We start from the raw sequence: 14,871 nt of genomic DNA, 5'->3' as shown, positions 1-14,871 counted from the left end.
AAGCCAAATTCTGACGCTTAATAACGATGTTGTTCCATGAGTTCAGAGCGAGTCGCAGGACCTGCACTTCTGGTTATACCTATTTGCACTAGCTAATGAATGTTTGTCCTAGACATCAAGCTTGTTCGTCTTCTCCGCAGCTTCTGCCTCGAGGCTATGCTGCAACCCTCGTACATACTCAATGAAACCCTCTGTCTTATCTGGCTTTGCTTCCTTTGGAGTCTGATTCTGAAGATCTCTTATCAGTTCCCGTACCTCAGCACTGCTTGAAATTGTATTCGTGGTGTAGTCTTCGACCGTTTTGAGTTGTCTTTCAAGATAGCCATTGATGGTGTGAATCGCTTGTGTTGCCTTCTTCTTTGAATCAATATCTTTTAACCCTTCGAAAACATTATCAACAATTTCTTTGGCAACTTCGAACTTCGTGTGCGATAGGCTGACTAGCAGCGAGTGGCTTGTAGCTAGAGCATGTCCTTTGTAAGTAGCCACCTCCTTCTTTGCCTCGTTCGTAATCTCAACTTGTTCTACCATCTTGGCTAAAGACTTAGTAACGATACTTTTCTGCTTCCGAATCTCGTCTTCAAGTCGGGTCTGATTCGCAACAAGCTGCACAATCTCAGCCTTGTGATTGGCAACAGTTTTGGTGAAGCCTTCGTTCCGGTCCGTATTCTGCAAGTTTACTACTAGTCTTTTTAAGCTAGAAATAGTTTGCGTTTGATTTGCATCCTCGCGCTTGTAGAAGTCATTCGAAATTCGGAGACCTTCTGCTTCGGCAAGTGAAAGCTGGCATTCACGCTGAAGTTGTACTTCCCTTTCGATGGCCTCGTTCAGTTGCTCCTCTGTTTCCCGACACTTTTGTAATTCCTCCTCCGCATCCTCGATCTTCCTTTGTAAGCTTTCCTTTTCCTTCTTAGCCACACTAAGAGCGTGCGCGCTCTTTCCCGCTTTCGAGCGAAGCACAACGTTTGTCTCGGCAAGTTTGCGATTCAACTCATCCCGAGTCTCGATCATCTTAGAAGATGTGATGCAAACCTTCTTTAGACGAGCTCTGTTATTCTCAAGGGCATGCTTAAGGTTGTTTTTCTGGATTTCTTTCAACAAAACGGTAGACTCAATTTCCATGATCTTCTGTATAAGATCCTTTTTCTGTTCGTCACTTGTATTGCTAGCCTTGAAGTTGGCGAAGGCACTGTGGTGGAGATCCCTTGCGCTGGAACTGAGATTTGCCGCTTCCTGGCTCCACTGGTGACGCGACCAGCTTCCGGCGGCAATTTCTCGTTCATAATACTCGGTCGTCTGCCTGCATGCAAGCATTGCTTGCTCTGATTGGTGTTCAACGTGAGCTATATAACTTTGTAGAAAGTTGATATAATGGTGGAGGTTGTTGATCGTCTCAGTAGCCGTGTAGATCTCAAAAGCCTGGGCTTGGAATGTATGTTGGAACAAGTTGTTTAGCGTATGCGCTTCAGAAAGTTGAGCCTGAATTTCTTGAACCTTGCCGAGAAGTCGATGGTTTTGGTTCTGCAACTCGGTGTTCTCCCGGTTCACAGACGCTATAATCTCTGTGGGCTCCATATTGAGAATTTTGCTTATACTGGATCTAGTTAGGTAATGAATAATCCTTGTTTGTGGAAGTTGGGATGGGTAGATTTGCGCGAAAGATGAAATAGAAAATACTTCAATTTATCTAAGATTTTTTTTCATCATGTGGCGCGATAATCAGGAGCTTGGAGCTAGACCATGGAGAAGTAGGCAACCAATTCAGGCGTCGAGCCAGCGGTGAAAGGCCTGCACAACACCCTTGCCCATTCAACGCCACAGCGCCTGCTCCAGTGGCCGCCGAGGGGGCAAAGCCTTGGAGAGTCTTCGACGTGTTCATATTGCCCAACCAAATAATGTGCACAGACGACAACAGCAGCGATATTAACACTTGAAGTAGCTACTATACGCGCATTCACTAGCGTCGCGAGTTGGCAGCAGACCTTCTTTTCTTGATACTTCTTACCAGTGCTAGAAATACGGGAGTACTTGAAATTACAGCCTTACGTAAATCATCTAATACCCCGTGTTCATCTACGACATTCAGTACACTGGTTCCTCCCAGTCTTCTCTGAACCCAGTACTGTGCAAGTCTCACAATTGCATTTTCTGGTCGGCTACGCCGAGCCCTATACTGCTGCAATGTTCCCTGGGACGCATCCTGCCATGTATTGTCTCTCAAGATGGTTGGAGGCTGAGCCTGAGAACTTGCAAGGTCAGTATTTTCTGGCGTTGCTAAGTCCTTAGTTGGAGTTTCCAGTTGCCCAATTTCTTCGCAAAAATTTCCACTAAGAGATAAGATAGCCTTTGCAATAGCAGTGTTAGCTTCGCATAGCTCCAAGATGTGTGGTGCGAGCAACTCAGTGGACGCTTGACTGATAGTCTGTAGCGCGGCTCTAATGTTAGGGGTGTTATTCGCCATACCAATAGATCAGGATACTGGGGCTATGGAGTTTGTGTGTTTCCAATATGGGATGAATATATACTCTTGGATATGGCAGTAAGATGCATTATTGTGAGATGCAATTAAAGTGCAGCAAGCCTAGAATAAAAAGGCCCTTGACTAGATTAATTGAATCCTCGTATAGACCCACTCGGTCACTTTACGTCTTGGAACAGTATCACTAACTAGCTTTTTCTTAGTGAAATTGCTGCTTGATAAGAGATTATTTAGGTGTGTTCTGTCCAATAAAGGCCTTGCTGACCAGGCCCTGGCCTCGATAGTCTCAAACTAGTAATACTCTAGAGTGGAGCCTCTTTTCGTTTTTCGACCATGGAATCGTGTATGCAGGTTCATCATTAGCTTTTGCTATAGCCAGGTCCGTAGTCTTTTGTGAGGCAAGATTTAATAAAAAGATGAAATTATGTCGAGCTTAGTATACGTGCGAATCAAGAAGTGACTCAAAATGATACGCAGACCAGACCTTTTCCGTTCCAGGACTACTTATACCAGATCATATGCTCTAACTAGCTCCATCAACGGCACTGAGTCTCCTGGTAACCAAAGCCGGTTCAAAGCCTCAAGATCTCGAGATAGGATTGGATGACTCGGCCAAAACTCGGACAATCTTTTGATAGTGCGGCGACGAAGGGCATCTATAGTCGTAGCTGTGAGTTTTGTTTGCTCCGCAATCAATGGATAATTTGCAGAGGAACGAATAACGCGAAAAAGGAAGACTATTTTAAATTCTCTGTAAAGTGTTAACTAGTACATATTAGAGATAATTTGTGGATTATTAAGCAACTTACGTGTGAAGTGTGCTGACAGGGTTGCTCAACATTATTGAGCTACCACTTGTGTTTTGACATGTCTCATACATGTTGTCAGAAGCCGCACCGATGCGATCAAAGTACTCAACAGTTAAGAGAGCATATTTCTCCCAATTCAGGAAGACTTTGAGAATATCTTGCTGGCCTTTCGATAATACATCCTCTGGAGAGTGGACATAGGAATGCAGTGCATATTCTGCGATGCCCACGTATGGCCTCAACAACTTAGCCATACCCTCGTAGTACGCTGCTCGTAGCGAAGCTATCAGAGGATCAGTTGATGAAGGTTCTGTATCAACCCAGGTCAATCGTGAGATTAAACTTGATCTCCATTCTCCCAACATCTTAATTTGCTCGTTTGCGACGCTCCCAAGAGCACATAGGTCCTCTTCATCCATTTCCCTCGTTTGTGGGAAATACGGGCGCGCAAAATCGCTCAAAGCGTCAAGTAGAATTCGGAGATTCACTTTCGTCCAGTAAACTCTCTCAGGAAACTGTCCCACGTTTCCCTCTGGAAGTAATGTGCTCCGGTAGTTGGGGACAGAACCAAACGAGGCGCAATTGAAGCAGTTGCTGATACCGCTAGAAGGAAAGTCAAAAGAGTATACAGGTTTGGGTCAGCAACTTACCGTGCTAGATCCTGATAAATCCAGAAACCCCTCTTTGCCTCCTCAGAAATGGAAGTACTGCTACATACTATGAGCCTAAACTTGTAGGTAATGATCACTAGTCTTACTTCTTGAAAACATCTGTGTATATGTCGCGAGCATTGCAAAGGTGCGCCAAGCTGTCTTGAAGCATTCCGTTTTGGTTCGTGTATAGTGTAGCCAGAGTTAAGGCCTGGGCAACGTGAGTATTACACTCCCCGATTGTGTACCTGAGGATAGCTTTCGCATGAGAGTAATACACTTCGCCCGGTAAGGTACTTGGGCTTCCTGTGTTGTTGGTGGTTGATTGACAGCTCCCTAATGCGAAAATGAGGAGTACGTGGGCATTCCTTAGGGACGGCATAATAATTCCTCTCCGCACTACTGGATCGCCGATGAATTCATTGCACATCTCCTGAGGTTCTTCAAAAAATGGGTGCAAAGCATGCACATTCTTGAGATAAGACTGAGAAAGCCGATGTAACTCTTTGGGCAAGAACGCTTTTGTTCCATGCTCTCGTTCAGGGTCAAGTGGTATGAACTGTAAGTTGAAATGACCTCTGTTGAGCCCTCCCAAGTCGCTGTGTATTCCGCGAAGCTCTTTGTACGCAGCAGTGAGGGCACTGTGCAAGCTGTTTAAAGATTTTTGCTGTCTGTACAATGTTAATAAAGACTGATAATGCTAGTGATAGCGACATACTTGGATGGTTTAACGTCCTCATACACGCACTCTATGCGGTTATGACGGCATCCCTCGCATGGACGTAATCCATTGCATCTCATCTTGCGACTGCGGCATTTCTTGCAAGCTTCTGAAACTCGAAGCCTGGAAGTTCCGAATGATTCCTCGTTGGCGGAACTTGAGTTTTGATCTTGTGCATCCAGAGCAGGTAGAAGAGACATCTCGCCGAAAGACTAAGGCTATATTAGAGCCGAACTGTGAAGGTTTTAAGAGGTAATACTCTGTGAGAATTTCTAGAAGCTTTTGAATGAATTTAGAAGGTAGAGAGTGGTACTGATAAGGGGCAGTAACTAATGGTGGCCAGGATTGTTAGAAATCCGGAGCCAGTGCAATTTATGGAAATTGGAAGCTAATGTTGGTATTTATGCAAAGTCAGATGTCCAGAGCTATTAAAAAAAGTTCGGCACCAATCTGTTGAAGGGAAAAGTAAGACATAGCCCACATCGGCACAAATACGCCACATTTCCCCGCATCGTCCTTATTTTCCTCTCGGCTCGACGATATGTCACGCTAATACCTTTCAAGAGATGCTCAGGACCAAACTTGTCAGTATTTCCTCAACAATTGCAATCATGACAAAGTCTTATTAATTGCCAAGCATGATCTGCTTGTAGCGATCTAGAATGTCACGTTTCCGATGTAGTTGGAGGATACCCGCATATGATAGCATAGAAAAGATGCTAATGAAAAGGTGCGCTGTGATACTGAGAAATACGAGATTATATTACAAGGTGACCTATGAGTCAAGAATAGAGCGAACTTGCGCTTCAAGCATTGGAGAGCAGTCTTCTAATCGAATTTCTTCGCCTGCTCTAATTGGCAAATCATCTGGTAGAATGCCCTGGTAAACAGGATCCGAGATATCCATTCGCTTCTCTTCATACTCCCGTAGCTCCTCGTAGGCATAGTCACCAACAATCTCTCGTAGTTGGTTCGTGATGCGCGTGTATCGAAGAAGCGTGTCAAGATTAACTTGCTCCAAGAGGATTATAGTGTCTGGCTGGGTTGCGACAAGTACCTTGTCGCCGCGAACACCATTAGGAGTTGAGTAGAAAGAATCTACAGCTATCACCCCAGATACATTCTCAGGAAGACTATTTCTTGCCTGAAAGGGGGGTGGTATAAGTAATCACCCAGGAGTAGTATACACAGGAGTGGTCTGACTTACAATTGAGACTGGATCATCAGCAACCGGATCTTGCCTGTTGTTGGCACTGGTAGCTTCAATCGACGGATGCGGAGAATTTAGTCTCGTTTCCGGTGTCCTAGGCTGGCTTGCGATTGATTTTGGACCATCAGTAGCCAGACATTGCCAGCTATTGGCAGTAATATCCTTAGTTGACGGACCAAGTAGTGTCGATCTCATGTGTCGTGTGCTAGGCCAACGACTAGACCTTGACTGTCTCGGGAGTGGAATACATGAAAAGCATGATAGTAGCCTTTTTACTAGTTTCTTGCTACTGAACTGCATAAAATTAGGTCCCGCATTCAAGGATAGATGTTCCAAGGCCCTTACTGTGATCGTATCGTAAATCGGCCTGCAACATTGCCTATCGAACTCTTCCACCCTTTTTACTGTTTCTGTGTACCTTTCCGTAGAAGTGAAATCTGTTTTGAGAAATTCTTCAAAGGTCAACTCCTCTTCTTCGTCTATCCGCTGTATTGTAGAGGTGTGTCCCAAGAATCTCGATATAGTTACTCGAACATAGTGGGTACTGCGACGGCAATAAACACCATGAAAGGCAATGATATCGGGCGCCAAGGAAGCCGACTGATTGAACTCAAAACAAATATACTCGATGGTATCGCCATGCTTGCTTGCGTGGTACAAGTATGGCTCGTGGCAGGGAAAGGATTTCAGACAACGCTGGCATTGGTAGTTCCTGTTCGCTTTGATATGTTAGCATTCATGTTTGATTGGATTCTGAGGAGAGTTCGACAAAAAAGTGTCTTACAATTAGGGTGAATGACAACGCTGTCTTGACGTAGTTGGTTTTCGAAGGAATCAGGCTGTATGGTTAGCTTCTTTCTTATTCTTCAGAGTTTAGATCAAAAGATAGTGACAATCCACATACCGAAGATGCATCTGCAGAAGCTTGGGCCATTTTGCTAGCAAACCGAACTTGAAAGAAGGCAACCGGTGGAGGACGCAAGAGCGGTAAGGCAATGAAAAGAAGGACGTCTTAGCCTTGCAGGAAGGTTGCATGATATATGAGGATCCCAGTCGTTCAACTGACTGGGTTGTACTTTTGAAAACGCTCCAGATAATGAGTGGCCATTGCTTTCCGGGAAGTGACTCTGGTCAGGGTTCTTGCCGACGAACGACACGGACGGGAGCGTCGGTACGAGCCAAACCACGCGGCACGGCCCCGATAGCCTGGCTGGGCGTTGAATATCGTGAGTTTGCACAATCCAACCACATAGCAGAATATCTCATCGGTTGACAGTTTCCCTAGATAAGCATGGCAGACTAGGTGATGCCAGGCCCTTCGCAGCTTACGAGGCCTGCAGCGGAAAAGCCTCTTACTGAACGCTACGCCGATCAGATTCATGCAGGGCGGTACCGCGGGTTTGGTAAGGTGATGAAGCAATCAAGAATTGACAAGCGCGGTAGTGATGCATTTAAACCAAACCTAACCCTGATGGGCATGATCGCCTAATGTGGATGTAAAGTAATTTCTGGAGTAATATCAACCGAGACCATCCGAACGTGCATGCATGATGCGACAGTGTCGTGAGGAAACTGTCTCAAGGGTGTGGTTAGCGGACCTCTTGCGGTAAGCGCTATTTATCAGGCCACAAGCACACCGCTTCGCTTGGTTTAGTTTCTTGTCGAACAGCAAGCTAACTCCTTTAGGGGACACCAGCTGGTGTCCCCTAAAGGAGTTAGGGCTCTCCCTTGCTACTGCATCTGCCATCCTCATTCAATGAATGAATCTTCCCTTCCACATAATGTACGACAAAGAAGAATTCGTTCGACTCAACGCAAAAATCAAAACCTATGAAGCTCAGCTCGATACTTACAGGAGGAAGATCGCCGAACTAGAGGGCAAACTTGAGGCCTACGAACAACAAAATACAATATACCCTACCGCTGAAGTTCCCGCGAGCGCTGTTTCCAAGGCCGCAGTTGACCAGCTTCTTTCAAATCCTGTTTCACAACTCTCGCCAACTCAGATTCGATGCTTTCCAAACCATCAACAATCCCCAGATCTCGAAATTGTCCCTTATGAGCCCGCGAAGTCGAACAACATTAGCAAAAAGAGAGGTCTTGATTGTGTGCCTCGACCGTCTCGCAAAAAACACCAGCAGGCGCCACGGTGGATCGCAGCGGGACAAAGAGTCATTGCTAACGTCAAGAAGGGCAAGTTCAGCGCGGAACGTTTTCGTTCGCAGAACATTGAATCATCAGAGCCACAAGGTTCGTTATTTGAAAGAGGCAAAACATTGGCTGAAAGAGCAGCACACAGTCTTCGAAATGCCACCTACGCAGCGACTAAGGCGCAAACGGAACTGTTTTTCTTTCTCTCCGCATTATGTGTGCTCGAAACTCATAGTACTTTGTCCTCAGATGAGATCGACAATATCATGATGGTGTTGGAAAGCCGAACCGACAACTACCGTCATCGTCGCTCCATTCTCCATGGAGCAAAGTGGTTCCACGATAAGGTGATAGTGAGATTGTGCGAAAGAGGTTGGAAACTTGGCCATGCCATCGCTGTCGTTGCTCTAAGTGGGCTCGCCCTCCCTGGAATGAGATGTAAAGCTAATAACATTTGTAGGTTCTCCTGACACCCCGTCTCAGTATGAACACGTGCGCCATGACAAGAATGCCGATCGCTTCATACAGGCATTTGAAAACGTGAAGGATGACTCGAAGGAGGTCGAGTGCATTGGATTACTCTTATTTCGATATGTTGAACTTTGGAACCCTTTTATCAGGTTAGTCAGAACTCAGCAAATGGGAATGATGACATACTCAGACGTGTAGACCAGTCGATATTCTCACCCATCTTTATTCCGGTTCTCTTTCACCTAGCCCGACGATAACAAACCACGAATTGGACGCAGTTACAAAGTACAACATGTTTGCACTTATTCATCCAGAAGTGTCTCCACCCACGTCGGCAACGTCCGCCCTACAGCAGCTCATAAGATCAACAGCAGAGAAATCCCACGATCTCTCAGCCTCATTGTTGTCCAATACATCTAAGCATCTTCTCGACATTCTGCACGTCCTCACTCAATCAGCGCATGTTGAATACTCTTTGTTACTGTACGCTGGTACCAAAAGGAAAAGATGGACCCCTTCTGGAGAGCTTGAAGATTTCTCTATAGGAGACATAGGATTTGATTATGCGGCTATCGAAATTTTGCGCGACGCTAAAAAGCTGGACCGTCAGCTCTGTGTATTGGAATCGAAGAGCCTCATCAAGCGATACGGTGGAAAAATCCATATACTCCACAATTTCGATATCGAATGGGCGCAATGGAGGCAGGCCGCGCCGCTCATTTGTTTTTATTTCACAGGCTGTGAGTATTCCAATCGATTTTCCGAAGTTGGGAACTGCGCTTTGCCGTCGTTCCAAGGTTTCTTTCGTGCATACAAACAACAACCCGAAGACCAACGCTACTCAGTTAAAAATCTGGTTCTGCCGGCACTTGTGCAAGCTTCCAAATTTTCGGATCTTCCCTGGAAGAAAGAATGCATCGACGAGATAGGGTCTGAAGATCTCCAGGCCATGGACCTCTACACGCACGCTTCCTTTATCGTCAGGAAGGCATATGTCCTAAGATCGGACGGTCGCTGGGATGAGTCGTCTCTAGTCATTCGAGAACAGCTGTGTTCGATGAACACCAATGATCTTGATCCACGGCTCAACGCAGTACGTGGCCTCCTTGTCCACTCACTTGCGTCAAATATGTGGGAGAGGGAGAAATTCGACGAGGCGGTCACTATCTGGGGACAATGGCAACCACCCAAGTATAGGGACATGACACTTTTTGAAACAAGAGTGTCAACCAGAATACTGACGGGCACCGGAAAGGTAATGCTGCATCAAGGCAACTTCCAGGATGCAATGAGTAGCTTGGAATCGGCATTACGTCAATACGATGAGGATGTTCACCCGCGCCTGGATGTTTTAGCGACCTTGACTGACGTATACTGCGAGCTTGGAAACCCCAAAAAGGCGCTGGAAAAACTGAGACCGGTAATCAATCTTAGTAAGGGTCAAACCAACAGATACTACAGAAACTGCTATGTATCTTATGTTGAGGCGCTTATCTGGACGCATAACCATGAGGAAGCTGAGAGGATACTCTTAGGCCTCAAGAAACACTTCGGAGAAAGCTCACAACTTGACCGGCACGATCGAAGAAGATACATCAGGATCTTGCTTCAGTTGGCACAGAACCTCCACCTTCGAGCTAAGAATCAACCACAATGGATGGAAACAGTTGTACGTTGGAGGGACGTCGTTGCATCTGTGGCAGAGTTTGATGAAATTTCTAGTTGGGACCTCGGTATGATATCGTTTTCGATGCATCACGCCAGTCTCCAGTCAGGCACTGAAAACAGCGAGTGGCTGGAACGAGGTATTAACGAATTCAAAAAGAAAGGTCGTTTCTGGATGAGAGGGATGGCAACATATTGGGGTGGTTACATTTGCTCTCAGTTGCCATGTGTAGTTACCGCAGTTCGACCTATGATGCACAAGGATACCAGACTGGTTTGGCCAAGACAAACACCAGATACCATGCCGGACGACGAAACGCCCGATCTGCCTGATACTTTAGACTAGTCATACAATAGATCTAGTCACACCAAAGCACGTTGCGCCAGTCTCGAGCATTTAGGCCCATAGTAAGCTAGCTATCAAAATATGCTTCACAGTTGGCTAGCTGTGGCTTTTGATGAGCCTCTTCAACAACTGTTTTATGTGTCTTCATCCTAGAAACTTCAGTAGCTCTCCATTGTATGTGGTGAGGCGTATATTGGATGTTTTTTGCACCGCGTTCATGCGGATATTTCTTTACAACACCAGCTCTCTCAGCCAAGTCCTGCCAAAGATCAATCTTCTCATGAGATGGGGCGTCCTCGATGTTTGTAGCGATGACTTCAGTGTCCACAGTGCCGAATAATCGCTACCCACCATGAGGATTGGGCTCATCAGAGTGCTGGGAATGGCGGCATCCTCGGGACGCATTAACTCAGGCGGCGGTAGATTTTGATATTTCAAATATTATCTAGAGAAAAGCTCTGCAAGTTACATGGTTTTTCTACAGTTTGACAGTAGTATCGCACAGCAAGGATGGCTGCGCATCGTTGGATGTCAAGTTGCGGTGGTGGTTCCTCTGCCGATCAACTTGATTGTTAGCAACTCTGATAGTCACTGTGGTGCTCATGTTCTCATCATTGGAAGTGTGTACCAGGCTGGGGCGGCAATCGTTTTGCTTAAGGCAAAAGGATAATTAGACTAACGCACCAAATGCAGCGGCTGCACTTTGACTGGTGGATGTTCTTCCCAAATCTTCTACTCTTTCAAGACGTAGCTAAAAATATTCGAAAGTAATCATCTTCGGTACATCAGGATGGCTCAATTGCTCCCACCATTTCCTTTTGCATCAACAAGAGGTTTTTATTCTATCTCGCCTAGGTCGGCTTGAGCTTTCAGAAAAAGCACAAGTAGCACTGCCTTTTCGCCAAGCTCTTGTTGAAAGTGTTTTGACAGCCTATACGCTAAGATTGGATACTTCTGCGGCTACTAGACAAGTGATAAGCGTCATCATGTAATGTGGCCTTTCGCCGTTTAATATCTTGAGGTATAGAGCTTCTGTACGTCTCATTCTTGAAATCAATCCTTTTTTTCTCAAGCTGTTGAATGATTTCAAAGTATTCCTCCATCCTGAATATGTGGAGCGCAAAAGAAGTGATAGCGAAACAGTGCTGCATAAGTAGACAAATTACAAAACTACTTAATTAGTTATTATAAATAAGCAGAAAGAGCTACAATGTTCCCCAACCTAAATTAAGTGTTTTCTTTTTTCTAAGCTTTCCAGATCTATTGCATCAAAATACCAGACGCAGATCACCAATCTATTGAAACAAAGGCTTGACATTGTCAGTCAAAGAATAACAATAGTTAGAAAGATCCAGACTTCCTCCTTGCGACGACATCGAAAATCACTGTACACTGAGCAGCAAACAACGCCCACAGATTCCAAGTAAGTTTCAGACTGTCAAGCAATATAATTCTATGCTGCACAATCCGAACATGAATACGAAACTTCTAGACTGAAGAACATCGGCGTGGCGTTAGGAGTGTTTCTTCAATGTGTAGTAGCGCAGTTTTACTGCACCATGCGATCGACTAGGGAAGCGTTTATATATCTCTTCCCACTCCATACCCTGTTTGTCCTTCAATGAGAGTAAACGAACCTCATCTGACTCTACCCACGGCTTGTGCGTTCGTTGGCTGTTTTCTTTTATATCTTCCTCTTCATTCTCATCGTCTTTGTCCCAGCCCTCATTTGAGTGGTCCGTTTCGTGACTGCTCATTCGCTTCTCATTCAAGCTCCCGCTGTTACGGAGATCTGCAGAACTGCTGTTATACCGGTATCCCAGCAGCAACCATGAATCCGGCGATAACTGAGTCATGCGGATAACTTTGCCTTGTTCGCCAATGACCTTGTGACCTAGGGGTACTAGGTTGAGAGAATGACTTGGGTTGGGAAGATGCAATATTGCTGTTACGACCGAAGAGTCATTTGGAATAGCGCAAAGTGTTAGGTCGGTGATCTGACAAGACATGCTAGATCTCGATTCAAAGTCGATGTTAATTCCATCTTTGGCTGTCGCGCCTAGGGAATTCGGTTCTGAGAGATAACTTTGAGACCCTTTATCGCTGTTGAACTGCTCCGATATCGAACTTTGTTGTGGTGGCTTCGTAGGTGCTGTATTGTAGTTCAGTGATCTGAGAGCAGTATTTGAATTCCCACGTCCCATCTCAGGTGCCCAAGCCCTTCGTCTAGGTCGTTGGGATCTAGATGAAGGGATGATACATGACCCATTGCGGCTGAGATTCTTTTGAACGATTTCCCCAGTTTTCCTACAGGGTTCTTGGCCGATGTCTTCTTCTGGCTCCAATCCTTCGGAAAGGGCTATAGATTGTCGTGCTTGTAGTTGCTCTTCAACCAATCCTTGGATATAAGTGCCGTCACGATGTTCTACACCGCAGAGATCAGTTGGAGGCAGGGCTAGACTTGTGGTACAATATTCTTCGTGGCCAGCACCTAAAGAACTGAGAATAGAGCTGTTACGAGTACCAAGACGGGAAGCTTGGTCGTAAGGATGCGGCAAGGGCGTTGGCTTGGGCATATATGTACGTTCAATTGTGGGGCTCCGTGCCTCTTGCTCAGCAATTCTTCGCTGCTTCGATGGACGACGACTATCAAGCTCTGGATCCGACACAGCGTTCGGCACTGCTTCCAGGATAGTTATTGTTTCATCAACAACCGAAGATTGATGTGGTCGTTTTTGGCTGTTTGATGATCCATTTACCACACTAGCGATGCCGCAGAACGTTTCGTCTTCCACTGATGGTCCTTATTTGACTGCGTCAACGCAGCTCCATGTACTGATAAGGCAATTTCACTCACTGCGATAAGTACGTTCAAAATCCTCTATAGAGAAAGCGTACTCTACAGCTGTATGGAGATCACCGCGCTGTTTTTTGGCGTGGTCCCTGCCGTTGGCAGTGGTAAGATACTGGCTTTTGTCCTGAGACTTGGGGGAACCGTTGTTGAACTGAAACTTTGTAGCGTTGTGGTGATTGCTGGTTACTTCACTTTCGGTAATCGAATGTAAGTCTATCCGGCATCAGTGAAATTAGCACCACAATCAAATCGAGTACTTGCCTTGACCGCACCCATCAAACGACTCATTCAAGCCTAAACCCAATATTGCGTGGTCTATAACGCCCTCACCGCGTAAATTACGGCAAAGCTGATAGTGACTATCACCCATTGCAAACTCATGGGTGCCTATTCTATGGTCTGCTCCAAATAGATCGCACTTTTCTGAGTCCATACCCTCAACATCTTCCATATGGCTCGTTGTCTGTACCTGTAATATCTGTTGAGGGACGACGGGACGGTTACTTTCGCTTTCTAGAAATGACTTAGTCTGCATTGATTTGCTTACACGACTAGGAGGCAAACATTACCTTGGAGTGGCAATCCTAAAGATTGAGTTGCTACTTCTCCATGATCTCTACAACCATCTTGCCCGGTCTTCTTAGCCTTAGGCTTAGATTGCGTACGCTTGAGTAACGTAGGGTTGTAATGTCTGAACTGAGATGAAGTGTTCTGAGGAAATGAAGTAAAAGTAGCCATGGTAGGATTTTGATGGAATCTGATTAACTCTGGCCGAAACAACAGTGCAGTATCTGGGAGTTTAAGTAGAAAACCACTTAGTGAGCTAAAGACCTCGCTAAGTGAGCAAACATCTAGCTCGGAACGCTAAATCGATTGCAGTAGGCTAGCCTCGGTGTCCCCGGCGCGTCCTTCTTCATTTAATTGTGTCTTACTCTTAACTCAACTGCTGCTGTGAAAGCTTCCAAGGGTTTGCATGATTCCATCAGCGGGTCAGTTCCTAGAACAACCAATTACGCCAGAAGGAGTGGTCGTGATATCTATTTGACCGAAAGAGTGTGGGTGACGATGCTGGAAACCAGAACTAAGACACAAGCATGAAGGCTATCCATTGGACCGCGCTCTGCATTCCGCCAAAACGGTGGCGGAGACGTCTGTACTCATGCCTTGTAGTCTATGCTCAATCGAATGCCGACGCCGAGCTATTGACTGCAGGCGTCTATGCAAACGGTCCCTGCTGGTCACACTGCAGCGTCACAAATGAGGGGAAAAGCGTTTGACCGCGTCATCGCCAACAGATCCAGCTCCAGCAGAACGTGGACAACGAAGCTCGGATTCGCCAGCATGTTGTGCAGAAGGACCGAAAGTTGAAGGAGGCAATGTTGGGTAGCCAGGGCTGAGACATAGGCGCCATTGACCGGAAACTGTGTCCTTCCAACCAGAGCAGGATAGGGGCACGGTTCTGTTCATCTCTTACTTGCTGCGCCAATGGCGATGCCTAGCCGCCAGCGGGCTATC

General features: G+C 46.0%; 7 protein-coding genes across 7 annotated transcripts; 1 reads left to right on the top strand and 6 right to left on the bottom strand.

Moving 5' to 3' along the window:
- Positions 1-108: 108 nt before the first annotated feature.
- On the bottom strand, positions 109-1,575 carry COCVIDRAFT_42646 (hypothetical protein; the record flags this gene model as incomplete). The annotated part of the gene is made up of 1 exon (XM_014695477.1): positions 109-1,575. One exon carries the CDS (start codon positions 1,573-1,575, stop codon positions 109-111), a length of 1,467 nt encoding a protein of 488 aa, XP_014550963.1.
- Positions 1,576-2,077: 502 nt separating this feature from the next.
- COCVIDRAFT_69845 (hypothetical protein) lies at positions 2,078-2,440 on the bottom strand (the record flags this gene model as incomplete). Its single annotated transcript, XM_014695476.1, has 1 exon — positions 2,078-2,440. A coding segment is annotated over one exon (363 nt), but the record flags the coding sequence as incomplete, so codon positions are not given.
- A 543-nt stretch (positions 2,441-2,983) lies between these two features.
- On the bottom strand, positions 2,984-4,859 carry COCVIDRAFT_114096 (hypothetical protein; the record flags this gene model as incomplete). The annotated part of the gene is made up of 5 exons (XM_014695475.1): positions 2,984-3,230; positions 3,289-3,891; positions 3,939-3,998; positions 4,046-4,609; positions 4,657-4,859. 5 exons carry the CDS (start codon positions 4,857-4,859, stop codon positions 2,984-2,986), a joined length of 1,677 nt encoding a protein of 558 aa, XP_014550961.1.
- Positions 4,860-5,434: 575 nt separating this feature from the next.
- Positions 5,435-6,803, bottom strand: COCVIDRAFT_20702 (hypothetical protein; the record flags this gene model as incomplete). The annotated part of the gene is made up of 5 exons (XM_014695464.1): positions 5,435-5,803; positions 5,867-6,163; positions 6,215-6,588; positions 6,654-6,720; positions 6,774-6,803. The coding sequence occupies 5 exons, from the start codon at positions 6,801-6,803 to the stop codon at positions 5,435-5,437; spliced, it is 1,137 nt and encodes a 378-aa protein (XP_014550950.1).
- Positions 6,804-7,650: 847 nt separating this feature from the next.
- On the top strand, positions 7,651-10,502 carry COCVIDRAFT_20701 (hypothetical protein; the record flags this gene model as incomplete). Its single annotated transcript, XM_014695463.1, has 3 exons — positions 7,651-8,431; positions 8,481-8,640; positions 8,690-10,502. The coding sequence occupies 3 exons, from the start codon at positions 7,651-7,653 to the stop codon at positions 10,500-10,502; spliced, it is 2,754 nt and encodes a 917-aa protein (XP_014550949.1).
- A 67-nt stretch (positions 10,503-10,569) lies between these two features.
- COCVIDRAFT_114090 (hypothetical protein) lies at positions 10,570-10,827 on the bottom strand (the record flags this gene model as incomplete). The annotated part of the gene is made up of 1 exon (XM_014695474.1): positions 10,570-10,827. A coding segment is annotated over one exon (258 nt), but the record flags the coding sequence as incomplete, so codon positions are not given.
- A 1,189-nt stretch (positions 10,828-12,016) lies between these two features.
- On the bottom strand, positions 12,017-14,094 carry COCVIDRAFT_114130 (hypothetical protein; the record flags this gene model as incomplete). Its single annotated transcript, XM_014695473.1, has 4 exons — positions 12,017-13,305; positions 13,360-13,569; positions 13,624-13,879; positions 13,921-14,094. 4 exons carry the CDS (start codon positions 14,092-14,094, stop codon positions 12,017-12,019), a joined length of 1,929 nt encoding a protein of 642 aa, XP_014550959.1.
- Between the last annotated feature and the right edge of the window lie 777 nt (positions 14,095-14,871).

Source organism: Bipolaris victoriae, assembly GCF_000527765.1.
Source record: "Bipolaris victoriae FI3 unplaced genomic scaffold scaffold_159, whole genome shotgun sequence".
NCBI lineage: Eukaryota > Fungi > Ascomycota > Dothideomycetes > Pleosporales > Pleosporaceae > Bipolaris > Bipolaris victoriae.
Note: the sequence above shows the minus strand (reverse complement) of the source record. Positions and strands in the feature narration are given on the sequence as shown.